General features: G+C 40.0%; 1 protein-coding gene across 2 annotated transcripts in view; it reads left to right on the top strand.

Annotated features, from left to right (window-relative positions):
* The window catches only part of rptor (regulatory associated protein of MTOR, complex 1), a 71,014-nt gene that overhangs the window by 55,342 nt on the left and 1,978 nt on the right, over positions 1-13,694 (top strand). Inside the window, exons 21-32 of one of the 2 annotated variants that reach the window (XM_039740810.1) lie at positions 4,115-4,233; positions 4,694-4,797; positions 4,919-5,096; positions 5,175-5,285; positions 7,156-7,261; positions 7,402-7,516; positions 7,596-7,720; positions 9,177-9,281; positions 9,494-9,544; positions 9,942-10,048; positions 10,165-10,292; positions 10,395-10,481. In XM_039740810.1, the coding sequence (XP_039596744.1) occupies positions 4,115-4,233; positions 4,694-4,797; positions 4,919-5,096; positions 5,175-5,285; positions 7,156-7,261; positions 7,402-7,516; positions 7,596-7,720; positions 9,177-9,281; positions 9,494-9,544; positions 9,942-10,048; positions 10,165-10,292; positions 10,395-10,481 (1,336 nt within the window). The remainder of the gene's footprint in view (positions 1-4,114; positions 4,234-4,693; positions 4,798-4,918; positions 5,097-5,174; positions 5,286-7,155; positions 7,262-7,401; positions 7,517-7,595; positions 7,721-9,176; positions 9,282-9,493; positions 9,545-9,941; positions 10,049-10,164; positions 10,293-10,394; positions 10,482-13,694) is intronic. The other variant, XM_039740811.1, reaches the window with a different exon arrangement.

The raw sequence follows: 13,694 nt of genomic DNA on the forward strand, positions 1-13,694 counted from the left end.
AGAAATATTTCTGCTTTTGCTATAGATTTAAATGCTCAACTCTCTTTTGTTGATTTCATTATATTTTGCCCTTTCTCTGTGCAATTTTTCCCTTTTGTTGTGTCTTATTGATGGCAATTAAAAATAAGCAGAGCAGACATGCTGGCAAACAACACTGAATAATCAAAGGCTGCAAGTACTTTAGCATCAGACCCACTAATAAGTAAATAATGGATTAATTGACTATTAGAACACCTAGAAAAGTAGAATGAAAATCAAGATGAAAACATTGTTAAAAAGAAAAAAATACATTATTCCCATATAACTGCTTGGTACATATTAATATACAGTATATATATTATATATATATATATATATATATATATATATATATATATATATATGTATGTATGTATGTATGTATGTATGTATGTATGTATGTATGTATGTATGTATGTATGTATGTATGTATGTATGTATGTATGTATGTATGTATGTATGTATGTATTTTATTTATTTATTTGTTTTACCAAACTTAGTTTTCTAATTTCTATATTGTTCCCAAAACACAGAATTTGGGAAATAGCACATCATTTAATTAGCCCAGGAGTCCAATTAAAAACAGAAGCTGGTTGAAACAAAAACCTGCAGCGACAGTGGGGGCCATAGGACCGAGTTTGGGAAACACTGCTCTAGATAAAACAGTTCAAAAGGAATTTTATTTACAGAAGCAAAACACTGTTAATACCTAATCAAATGAAAATGCTACAAAAGCACAATGTGTTGTAAAATGTAGTGCCATATCCTGACATGCATTTTTTTTTTTTTTGCATCAGTTTAACGTTCTTGTGAAAATGGAAGCGACGGCTTTGTACAACTCATTTATCTTAGACTTTACCTTAATTGTTAGTGAATGTGTATGACAGGCAATCACAAAATGTAAATGATAGTGTAAAGAAAATGGACACAGAAGAAACACAGGTGTATTGCCTGTGTTATACAATAAATACTGCAGGTAACTGGACTACCCGATCAATAAGTTATCTCAACTGCCAGCTGCTACACTAGCAATAATTTAACCTTTTTTTTTTTTTTTCCAACTCCATGTTTGCAAAGTATTCTAGTGGTAAAGTAACTTCAATTCTTAATTATTAAGATTTTTTTATTAAGAATTCTACTTGCTAGTTCATATATTTGAAATGTAAATTTCACTTGCTTGTTTATCTGCTGAATTTAATGTTTAGTGTTATTGGTAATTTCCTCCTCCTTAATAAATTACTGAAAGGCCATGAGGGCGTCAGCATTGTCATCTCCAATTGGTCTAGATTGACATGTGTTTAGAAAGCAATGTAAAGTAATTAGTAATGTGATTATTGTTTTTAGGAAGTAATAAGTAATGTAATCCTGTTACAATTTGAAAGTGTAATTAGTCATTTGTAAAGAAGTAATTAGTTATTTGTAAAGGATTACTTTCTCTAAATTACTACCCTGACACTGGCTGGGATTCACACTGAGATGCAATCTCGTTGAATTGGTATTCAGCCTAGGAAAAATGAGTGGTTTCATTTCATGTAATGGTTAGTAAGACAATATAAACTCAGTAAATTCCTAATCAGTTAGAATTCAGGTGCTAGAGAGGCTCGTACTACTTTGGGACTCAGACTGGAGAATATTTTAATCTAGGGTGAAATTTTTAAGGGATGTTTTGTGTAGGGGGAAGCACAATAGTGCAGTGTTTAGTGTAACTGCTTCTTGAATCAAACAGCCTGAGGGTGTGTGCATGAATAATGTCTGAGATAGTCTGCCATCCTAGCTAGGGCTGAATTTTACCTCGCGTTCAATTTTAGGGAAAGTCCAGAGAAGAGCAACTAGGCTGATGTCTGTTATTGAGAGCTACGAGGAGAGAGTAGAGGAGCCAAACATTTTCAGTGTAAGCAAAATGAGATTTAAAGGTGACATGCTTGATATGTTAAAAATTATGAAGGAAATTGTTACAGTTTTTGTCAGCTGTTAGTTTACCATGAGTTCTTCTGCAAGAAATTGGGAACACAAAGAGAGAGGTCAATTCTCCACAAATGTTAGTAGCATTTTTTCACAGAGAAAACCACAGACATAAGGAATAAGTCACTAAGTCATGTAGCAGATATTGGTATGCTGACAATATTCAAAACTCAACTTAATGTTATCTTTACTGAGCAGTTTGATGAGCATGGCTGTACTGAATAGCCTGTTGTTATGAATTAATGAGCATTAATGAGCTTTGTAGGGCTCAATGGCCTGTTATCATGAAATTGTTTTAATGTTCAGTGCTGATGGATGGTTGTCTCACAATAAATTATATCAAGTGGGCCAAGAATGTTATATTATGGTTTCAGTAGGATTGTCAACAGAGGGAAATTCCTAATTAACTGAGAGCAGTTCTGTTTGTGCAGAATTTTGACTGTCTCATATGTTGCTAACGTGTGTGGTTGCATTCAGTGACCGGTCAACGCCGTCTGAAGAGTAAATTCTTAGTAAGGTGGAATTCAACCTGATTGGGTTGGCACTTTTTTTTCCCTAATTGGTTAAAAATCAAGAATGGGTTGAATTCTTCTGCAATAATAAATAAAAATAGAAATAAAATCCTGCAGTACTTCTCTATATTCCCTGCTTTGTGCCCCAATAAATGCAAGTTATCGTCAATTTACTAATAACCCAATTGTGCTTCACTCACTCAGAATATGGAACCAATATAGAAATCATTTTAAGATGGAGAATCTTTTATCTGTGTCACCTCTGCATGAGAACCACCTTTTTCAGCCCTCACAAACATATACAGTTTTTAATATCTGGAAAACATTTGGGATTAAATTGCTTAGCGATCTTTATATAGACAACATCTTTGCATCCTATGAACAATTACATTCCAAATTTAATTTTCGAGCAGCACATTTCTTTCACTATCTTTGAATCAGAAACTTTGTGAAACAGAACCTGCCCGATTTTCCTCATCTCCCACCTTACTCTATGCTGGAAAAAATATTGCTCAGTCTCGAGGACTTTACAGCATTTCTGCAATATATACCAATATTTTACAGTCCCTTTCAAAGATTCAAGAGGACACTGGGAAAAAGATCTCTCACTCAACATATCAGAAGGAAGGTGGAAGGTAGCAATGTAGATAATTCATTCGAGCTCCATATGCGCAAAGCATACAATTATTCAACTAAAAATTATATATCGAGCACAACTGTCTCACTTGAAATTGTCCAAAATGTTTCCAAGGCAAGATCCAACCTGCGAACGCTGCAATCAAGCTCCAGCCTCACTGGGTCACATGTTTTGGGCCTGCACCAAATTAACATCATTCTGGACAAATATTTTTAAGTGTCTTTCAGACAGCCTAGGTGTCACAATCCCTCCTAATCCACTAACAGCTGTGTTTGGTGTTCTTCCAGATGGGCTTAAAGTGGAGATGGAAAAACAAACTGTGATTGCCTTCGCTACACTATTGGCACGTAGACTTATTTTGCTAAACTGGAAGAATCCTAACTCTCCTCTTTTAAGTCAGTGGGTAACTGATGTTTTATATTATTTGAAATTGGAAAAAATCAAATTCTCACTTAGAGGATCCGTGCAGAACTTTTTCAAAACCTGGCAGGATCTAATCAATAATATTTTAGAATAAGCTCTTAAAGCACAGAGGAAGTAGATTCTCTTCCCATTTCTTTTTATTCTCCATTTATCTGTATCCGTCTAATAAACTCATCAGTTTATTCACTTTTACTATTTTAAGTTTTAGTCCGTTGGCCATGCTCTCTTTCTCAGGGGTGGGGGTTGATTTGTTTTCAATCCTATTTTTTTTTGTAAAAATTGATCAATTTGTATGGAATGATTACAATAAAATTTAAAAAAAAACTTCAAGAATGGATTGAATTCCTAATGAGGTTGAAATTCATATGAGGAAGACTATGTAAGAGACTTCCTGATCAAGTAGGATTCAGACTATAACAATTCTGATCAAGTGGGATGGGGATGGGTTAATTACTAATGAGGCAGGTTGTAGGTGGGTTATTCGTGATTGCCTTCCACTGGTGAAATTTAAAATGGGAAGTGGGGACAACCTTGTAAAAGATTGTTTTTAATCTGTTTTCAGGTGTTTCTTTCAACAGTGTGTACACTCAAATATGGAGGGTGCTGCTTCACCTCGCAGCTGACCCTTTTCCAGAGGTGTCAGACCTGGCCATGAAGGTCCTTAATAGCATTGCCTACAAGGTAAGATTATGGTCCTTTCTCTAGTTAATGTCTGGTAGCTGCCATGCAGCTCACTCCATCTTCTTCACTAACACCCACTGACTTTGATGGAGGTGGCCTGGCACTTGAAAGCAGATGTCATTAGCTGCTGACTATTCCATATGGTGGCTCTTAATAAATGCTGCATCTGTCTTGGTTTCAATTTATTTAGTCCTGCAGCTCTGCTTAGGTAGCCCCTGGTTAGCTCCCGTTAGTTCTGCATGGATAATGGATTGTACTAGTAGAAGACACTGAGTGGACAGATGCTGATGAACAAATTTCAATGAAAGCATTGCAGGGAGTTCTCAAACTAATTTGTCGGTGCTGTGGTCAGCCTTAATACTAATCACCTTTTGTATGAATGTTGCCTATAAGTTCAGTGTGGTAGCTAGACGTCCATTGTTATAGTTTCTCATCTTTCATGTCTTTGCTTTCAAATCAGGCAACAATGAATGCCCGTCCTCAAAGGATCTTGGACTCTGGCTCCCTCACCCAGTCTGCTCCAGCCAGTCCAACCAGTAAGGGAACACACATTCACCAGGTGGGGTGAGTTTTCTCCACTTGAGTCATAGTGGCATCTGTTGGCATGTTGTTGCACTAGTCCACTTCCAGTGAACCTGCTGATTGAATGCTAATTCTGTCTAATTCTTCCTTTCACTTTTTACAGAGGCTCTCCACCAATGCCCAGCACCAGCAGTTCCAGCCTGACTAACGAAGTACCAAAGCCCCCTGGGAGGGAGCTCCCCTGTGTCAGGCCGGCATACACGCCCCCAGTGGGAGGGCAAGCACCACATTCTCACCAGTTTCCTAGGACACGTAAAATGTTTGATAAAGGCCCAGATCAGGTAGAAGCGAATTGCTGGAATGCTTACTCTATCTCGCTGCCAGTAGCAAGCTTACCCTGCTGTGTTGTGTCATTTCAGATGGCTGATGATAATGAGGAGGGAGTTGGACACCGGAACTTCATCACAGCAGCTATGCAGACGGGTCTGTGTGACTGGAGTGCCAAATACTTTGCACAGCCTGTCATGAAGGTGAGAGGGAACTACTTCAGTTTCATCAATTAGTGAACTGAAAATGCAAGCGTGTGAGTGAATATGTATGCATGCATGCTAATCCCCCATAGTCCATCTGTATCTTATGTGTGTACCTATACTAAGTTTCTTTGTCTGCTGGTATCTTATGTTTGTGATTGTAATCTGAGCCACACTGTCTCCTTGGTCTGTGCAGTCAGTATTCCCCTGTGGTGTATACAGTGTGTATAGATGTGCATGCTTTGTGTCCATTCACACTTAATCCTTGATTTACATGATTGTCTTTGACAACTGCACATGGTCATGCATGGTGCAACTTGCAGCCAATGTCTTACATATGCATATTTATTTTGAGCTCCAAATTTGGTCTTTTCTACATATTTATATGGTGACTCTGGCAGCGTTTTCACAAGTAGTTCGTTTGGTGTGGGTTTTTCACAATCTGGTGCAATTTCCCCAAAAGTCTGGTTGATGTAGGTAGATGTGAATACACCAACTGCACTCTGGTGCAGGCCAAAAGAATTGGACCAAGATTCTTTGGAAAGGGTGACCTTGGTGCGGTACCAGTCAAACCCTGGAACAGTTTGCATGAAGTATGAATGTGATCTAACAAGGGGCCAATCTAATTGTAGCAAATACTGTGCATTACGTGTGAAATTGTGCATGCTGAGGTAGTCAAGCTAAGTGACTGCAGTCCTCTATTAGGAAAGTACATTCACAGCATAATGAGATGAGGGTTAACATGGAGCATTAAAAATAAAAGGGGTAAATATGCACATAGGTACAAATCATACACAATTTTAGATAAAACAACTTGAAAGATTACCTGTCAATCAGAGCAAGTCTAGGTATCTATAAGGTATCTGATACATGGGTCTTGCGGATGTAATCGTATAGCAGTTGACAAAGGAAAAAATGTAAATTTTCGGTCAGGTTGATAAAAAACATACAGAGGTCAGAAACAAACAACAATACCCTGTGAGACTAATGATTAAGCCCCCTAATGCTACAGCATGAAAGCACATTTGGGTTATATTCTCAATGCAATTGTTTTTAGTGTATAATGTGAGTACACTCATTTTTAAATTGTATAGTAAATGTTAATTAAACATCCCTAAAGGAACACTAATAACAAATAGCTATAGGAGTTATGATAGTAGATGCGGTAACATAAATTGACTTTACATTCATATGATGGCTACTGGGGAGTAAATACACAACATCATATAGTTACATGAAACTCACATGCCTGCTGTCATAAAACTAAAGCACATTAATGGATGCCCTAAACAGAGTGTGCTGCTTTTTGTACACTAACCCATTTACAACATGGCCTTTTCAGACCACACATAATAGCACACACATTTCAAGTATTTTTCCAGTTATTTGGTAATAGCCATTTTGTTCATAGAACCATGTTTGGTATATACACAAAATAATTATGGAAAATGTGGTGGTGAACAAACACAATTGTTTTCAACCCTCAAAGATTGTCCTGAGGGAAAAGTACATTTTTCCCTAATGATAGAAGTCCAAGATACGGCCACAGGATGTTTATTGATGTGTTTCGTTCGCTTGAAAGTTTGCAGTGCAATACACAACCAAACTGACTGGAACGTTAAACAAGTAACACATCATCCCAATGGACTATGAGTATGAAACCTCCTTTAGTACTCTGTCTCCCATGCATATGTGCTAGGTACCCCATATACATTTGTGTGCATATAGTGTGTCTCAACTGGATCCAAATTAAATTATATTGTGTTTGTGAATGTGCAGAGGCCCCCAGAGTTTCCTCTGTGTAAATGAAAATGAGAGCCTGCTGTTTTTGAAGATGAAGCTTGTCCTGTGACGCTGTCTCTGTTTTCAGATTCCAGAGGAGCACGATGTTGAGAGTCAGGTGCGCAAAGAGAGAGAGTGGCGATTCCTCCGTAATGCACGTGTGCGGCGCCAGAGCCAGCGCATCATACAAAGAGGTGAGAGGATAGCTTGTAATTTGATATTCACATAGATGATCTCTGTGTCAGGATAGTGCTGCACAGTGTTCATGTGTGCTAATAATGCAAATCGCCACAGCTCCAGCAAATAAAGGCCATTTCTTGCCATTTTTAAATAGGTGTCACGCGGTTGGATGACCAGATTTTTATCAATAGGAACCCCGGAGTTCCTTCAGTGGTCAAGTTCCACCCTTTTAGCCCTTGTATTGCTGTGGCGGATAAAGACAGCATCTGGTGAGTGGTTTGCTGCCCATTAAGTAATTTAGGGTGTCACACACAGGCTTCCTAAAATGTGCATCCTTGTTCCCAACAGCTTCTGGGACTGGGAAAAGGGTGAGAAGTTGGACTATTTCTACAATGGAAACCCCCGCTATACGAGGATTACGGCAATGGAGTACTTGAATAGCCATGACTGTTCCTTACTGCTCACAGCAACAGGTAAGCCCATAGCATCTCTGGAGCTTACTTTGCACCTCTGCCCTACCTTACTTTGTTTGAAATTCCGCATACAAAGCACAGTTTTCCAAACCTCCTGATGACTCCTAGTTTCTGCCTCATTGCTATTACACTCCTAGCAGAAAACATATGTTTGCCCATTAGTCTTCTTTACAGCTTTACCTGAAGGTGCAGAGGAAGAATTGAAACTACATAATGGTCAACCTACAACACACTAATAAAAGCATGCCGGATAACACAGTGCTTAAAAAAATGACTTGGTTACAAATGCAGGTAGGAAAAATGTGCGCAGCCACAAATGCACAGAGATAGTAGAGGGTCACTGTGCAATCTACAGAGCCTTGAAGAAAACATGTTAAACAAAATATATAACACAAGAAAAAAAACAATATATAAATGGAGCCAAAACACAAAACCATCTAAATTCAAGTGTAACCAAACTGTGACAGCCATTTTCTTCTACTGTGAAATTTGTATTGCCATATTGTATGTAATCCCTTGCTGAAAGTATCATTTGTATCAGCTTTAAGTTTTGTGCCTTGTGATGATATGCTGTGATTACCTGGTCGTCCAGTGTTTCTGTCAGGATGCAGGGGATGAGGAAAGAGTAGTAGTCAGCATAAGGAACCCTCCAGGTGGATTCCAGAAGTTGGACGGTGAAGCCAAAACTGTGAGGATCTAGAGACGGTTGGAGTGAATTAAGAGAGACTGTCAGTATAGTGGAGCATTTCTTGAGGCAGGTGTCAGGAGCCCCAGTGATTCACATTCAGGACAGAGGATTGTGATAAGTTTGCCATCGGTTGGCAAGTCTGAAACAGAGTACTGTCCATTATTATCCCAAGACTCTACTTTTCCCAGTGCTCATATGTGTATTCTGCCTCTCTCCTGTCTCATTGATTATTACAATTCTTTTCCTATAGAACCAGAGTTGTACAAATCAAGTCTAGCGTAATCACAACCTGCAACAGTTAATACTGACAATATAGACAGGTGTGCAAATAGACCATTTTTGCAAGGGATTCCACATAATGAAGTGCTGTACATTCCACAGTGTATTTTTTTTCCTTTCAGCTATATGATTTTGTGTTGACACTCCATTTATGTATGGTGTTTCTCTTTATGTCATATGTTTTGTTTGTGGTGCTGTAAATTGCACAGCATAATATACCCTGTAGCAGCTGTGTGCTATTTTTCCTCTTTGCATTTGCCACACAGTGCTCTTTTATCCAGTACGCTTTTGACATTGCACCCTACAGTGGCTATCTTTGTTAAAGGGTTCTAAGTTTGAGTATTCTATGCCTGTGAGAAAGAATCCTTGGATGCAACAGCTTGTGTCCCATTAATTTGTCTGATAATTGGGTACAGGCTGTAAGTGAGCACAATATCATCCCAGCCTAGAATTTCTGAAGATCACAATGTAACTTTGTCTTTTGTGCAGATGATGGTGCTCTCCGAGTATGGAAGAACTTTGCAGATCTGGAGAGGAATCCCGAGATGGTCACTGCCTGGCAGGGGCTCTCTGACATGCTACCCACTACTAGAGGTTGCTCCGTCTGTTAATACCTGTGCTTCTGGGTTGTAGACTAAGAGGCTTGGAATAGATAGAGTTGTTTAAATGTTGACAAGTACATGAGGGAATGGGACTCCAGGCTCTTCTGGCCGTCGTATTTGATCAAGCATTGGAAACAAGGCCTGGGTTATCTGTGCTATATATATATGCATGTGCTCTGAAAGTGTCACTCTTCCTCTCTCAAGCAGGTCTGGCTCGAAGAGTTTCTATCTATCTTGACCGCAGTAAGCAGGGAGGTAAGTATTTTGTAAGCTCCCTTAAGGGGATAAAGAAAAGGAAGCAGAGGTTCAAAGAGTGGAATCCGAGTCTAAATCTCAGAATGGATGATGACGTCAGTAGCCCACAGTGGGGTTCCCTAGTCTTGTTCGAGTGACGCACTTTATAATAAATAATGCACAAGTTCCTCTTGATGAAAGAGAATTTGTGAGAGTGCCCGGGGGGAACACTGGTTTTTGCTTTGAGACCCAAGGTTGAGTAACGAGTGGGTGTAAAGAAGTTTGAATGCTGTTGTGTAATCCTAGGAGTTTGTTGTTGGGGAGATTGAGGTTCCCCTTGAGGAAAGATGTTTTGTGTTTAATGAAAAGGTCAAGACAAGCAGGTAATTTTCCAGACTGATGTTTTCTCTGCATGCAGGGGCAGGAATGGTGGTAGACTGGGAGCAAGAGACTGGTATGTTGATGACTTCGGGAGATGTACGCATCATACGCATCTGGGACACAGAGAGAGAGATGAAGATTCAGGTAAGAAGGCAGTATGTATGAGGCGGTGGTTCAGTAAAAGGGAAATCTGGTGTCATCTGTAGCAAGTCACAGAGTCACTTAGTCTAAGAGAGCAGATGCCTCTGCTGTCTCCTCAGGACATCCCAACAGGTGCAGATAGCTGTGTCACCAGCCTGTCTTGTGACTCCCAACATTCCCTCATAGCTGCAGGCTTGGGCGATGGCTCAGTGAGGGTCTACGACAGAAGGATGGGCCCAAATGAATGGTACTTATGACTTTTGTCACCCCAATCAGTGTGCTGGTGTTGGGCATGGGGATGATTGCAGTGGACAACCTCTGACTTTTATGTGCTTTTGTGTTCCTGCAGCAGAGTCATGACCTATCGTGAGCACAGTGCCTGGGTAGTCAAGGCACACCTACAGAGGCAGGTGGAGGGCAGCATCATCAGTGTCAGGTACACCCCAGTGTGCATGTCTGTCTACTGTGCCGTGAAAAAATATTTGTCCGTTTCTTGATATACATTGTTTTTCTACATTTGTTACAGTAATTGGCTTCATATCTTTAAACAAAATGTAAAATTAGATAAAGGGAAGCAGACTAAAAAATAACACCATTTCTAAATTACTACCTAATATTTTTCTGCAAAAACGTTATCCAACACTTATACTGCACATGTGAAAAGCTGATTGCCCCCTTAGTTACTCACTCAAACAGATGACCAAAGTTAATTGATAATTAGACTTAGCTGAGTAAGCACAGCCAGACATGATTGCAGCCATCCGTGCTAAATCTAAAGCTCCCCATATATTGACTCTTACAATGAGAGTGAAGCCATCCCTACAAATTTTCTTGAACACCATGCCTCAGTAAAAGAAAATTCAAAAAGAGGTTAGGAAAAAGGTTGTTGAAACTTACCAGTCAGCAAAGGGTTACAAAGCCATTTGTAAGGCTATGGGAAATCCACCACATCATGCTGACAGCCATTATCTTCAGATGGGTAAGATTTGGAACAGTGGTATGTCTTTCCAGGAAAAGCCCACCCATCAGAATTACTCCATTGGTACTTCCTTTTGGGATTCTCAGCAGTTTCTTGAATAATATCCAAAGAACTGCAGGGCTCTCTAGTCTCCGCTAAAGCTGGCATCATATTTCATGACTTCTAGTTGGATGGATGTCAAACAGCAATTGCTGATCTCATCACCTGCAAAAATAAGATTGCACAACCATAAACTGTGGGAGAGAACAATTTCAAACATCTAGCACTCTCATTTTATGATAACAGCCAATAAAATGGTGCCCAATAGAGCTGGCTCTGCAAAAATGCTTTCCAGGTACGGTAAGTAGTGCTGTATTCTATGAACTTATTTTGTTTTCCTTCCATTCTGTTGTTGTACGTAAAACATGAGACATCAGACAGACAAGCCATTCTTCTGTTTGCAAGGTCCAAAACCCCACATTCTTTATTCCTCATGCCTGCATTGTATGTATAGTTAATGCTTGTTATTTGCTCGCTGGTGTTACGTTCCTGACAAAACTTGTGGATACTGTAGCATTTATCTTATGGAGAAAAACGGGCTTAGTTTCTGGGGGTGGGATGTGGCTTGGGTGAGGTTGTGTGGACACACGTGCCGTCCGCTCTCTCCCCTTGAGGCAAGGTAATAGCCCTTCCACTGCTCCACCTACAGAAACCTTGTGATGACTTTTAATTCCTCTGTAGTCCAGTTGTATCATCTTCAAGGCGCTCTGATAGAGGCCACGAGTGATCACAGCAGGATCAATCTGAGAAACTCACTACACCAAGCAATTGGTTGTAGCGACGAGTGGTGTACAGTCATGGCCATAAGTTTTGAGAATGAAACAAGTATTTTTTTTTTTTTATACAAAATTTGCTGCTTCAGTGTTTTTAGATCTTTTTGTTAGATGTTTCTGTGGTATACTGAAGTGTAATTACAAGCATTCCATAAGTTTCAAAGGCTTTTATTGACAATTACATTAAGTTTATGCAAACAGTCAGTATTTGTAGTGTTGGCCCTTCTTTTTTCAGGACCTCTGCAATTCGCCCTGCCATGCTGTCAATCAACTTCTCGGCCAAGTCCTGACTGATTGCAACCCATTCTTGCATAATCAGTGCTTGCAGTTTGTCAGAATTAGTGGGTTTTTGTTTGTCCACCCTCCTCTTGAGGATTGACCACTAGTCCTCAATAGGATTAAGGTCTGGGGAGTTTCCTGACCATGGATCCAAAATTTTAATGTTTTGTTTCCTGGGCCTCTAAGTTATCACTTTTGCCTTATGGCATTGTGTTCTGTCATGCTGGAAAAGGCATTGTTGGTCAGCAAACTGTTCTTGATTGGTTGGGAGAAGTTGCTCTCAGAGGATGTTTTGGTCCCATTCTTTATTCATGGCTCGGGATCAGGGCACCACCAGTGCAGAACTTGCTCAGAAATGTCAGCAGGCAGGTGTGAGTGCATCTACACACATAGTGAGGTGAAGACTTTTGGAGGATGGCCTAATGTCAAGAAGGGCAGCCAAGAAAAACATCAGGGATAGCCTGATATTCTGCAAAAGGTACATGGATTGGACTGCTGAGGACTGAGGTAAAGGCATTTTCTCTGATGAATCCCCTTTCCAATTGTTTGGAGCATCCTGTGTCATGCCAACAGTAAAGCATCCTGAAATGTGCGTGGGGTTGCTGCCCAGCTAAGGGAGTGGGCTAACTCACAATTTTGCCTAAGAACACAGTCATGCATAAAGAATGGTACCAAAACATCCTCAGAGAGCAACTTCTCCCAACCATCCAAGAACAGTTTGGTGATGAACAATGCCTTTTTCAGCATGATGGAGCACCGTGTCGTAAGGCAAAAGTGAAGGCTAAGTGGATCGGGGGAAAAAAACATCTAAGGTTTGGGTCCATGGCCAGGACACTCCCCAGAGCTTAATCCTATTGAGAACTTGTGGTCGATCCTAAAGACGCGGATGGACAAATAAAAACCCACAAGTTCGGACATACTCCATGCATTGATCATACAAGAATGGGCTGCCATCAGTCACAATTTGGCCCAGAAGTTGATTGACAGCATGTAAGACGGAATTGCAGAGGTCTTGAAAAGGAAGGGCCATCACTGCAAACACTGACTCTTTGCATAAACTAAATGCAATTGTCAATAAAAGCCTTTGAAACTTATGAAATGCTTGTAATTATACTTCAGTATACCATAGAAACACCAGACAAAAAGATCTAAAAACACTGAAGCTGCAAACTTTGTAAAACCAATATTTGGTCACAACTGTATGAACAAAGAGCAGGTACTTAATCAGTACAAGCTCAAGACCCACACTTACTACCCACACTTCTTGGCACTGGTCAGACACATTTTGATCCATTCAGTTTAGTATGCATGCAGCCATGGACATCTAAGGGCATTACAGACCTGTTACTACTCAATCTCAAGTATTGCTCCTGTACAGTGGGCCTCTTGAGATTTTCTTTTTCTGCTACACATGGCCACAAATATAACCCCATGAAGTCCTTTTCCACCCCATCCTGTGGCCCGCAGCAAGGACCTTATACGTTAATATGCGCAATTAGACTATGGGTGTTGTCAGAACGGGTTACACTTTCATAACAGTGGATAAGTGAATCCGCGGGAACAGAACCTGCAGATAGCA

The sequence above is a fragment of the Polypterus senegalus genome, chromosome 17, assembly GCF_016835505.1.
Source record: "Polypterus senegalus isolate Bchr_013 chromosome 17, ASM1683550v1, whole genome shotgun sequence".
Lineage (NCBI taxonomy): Eukaryota > Metazoa > Chordata > Cladistia > Polypteriformes > Polypteridae > Polypterus > Polypterus senegalus.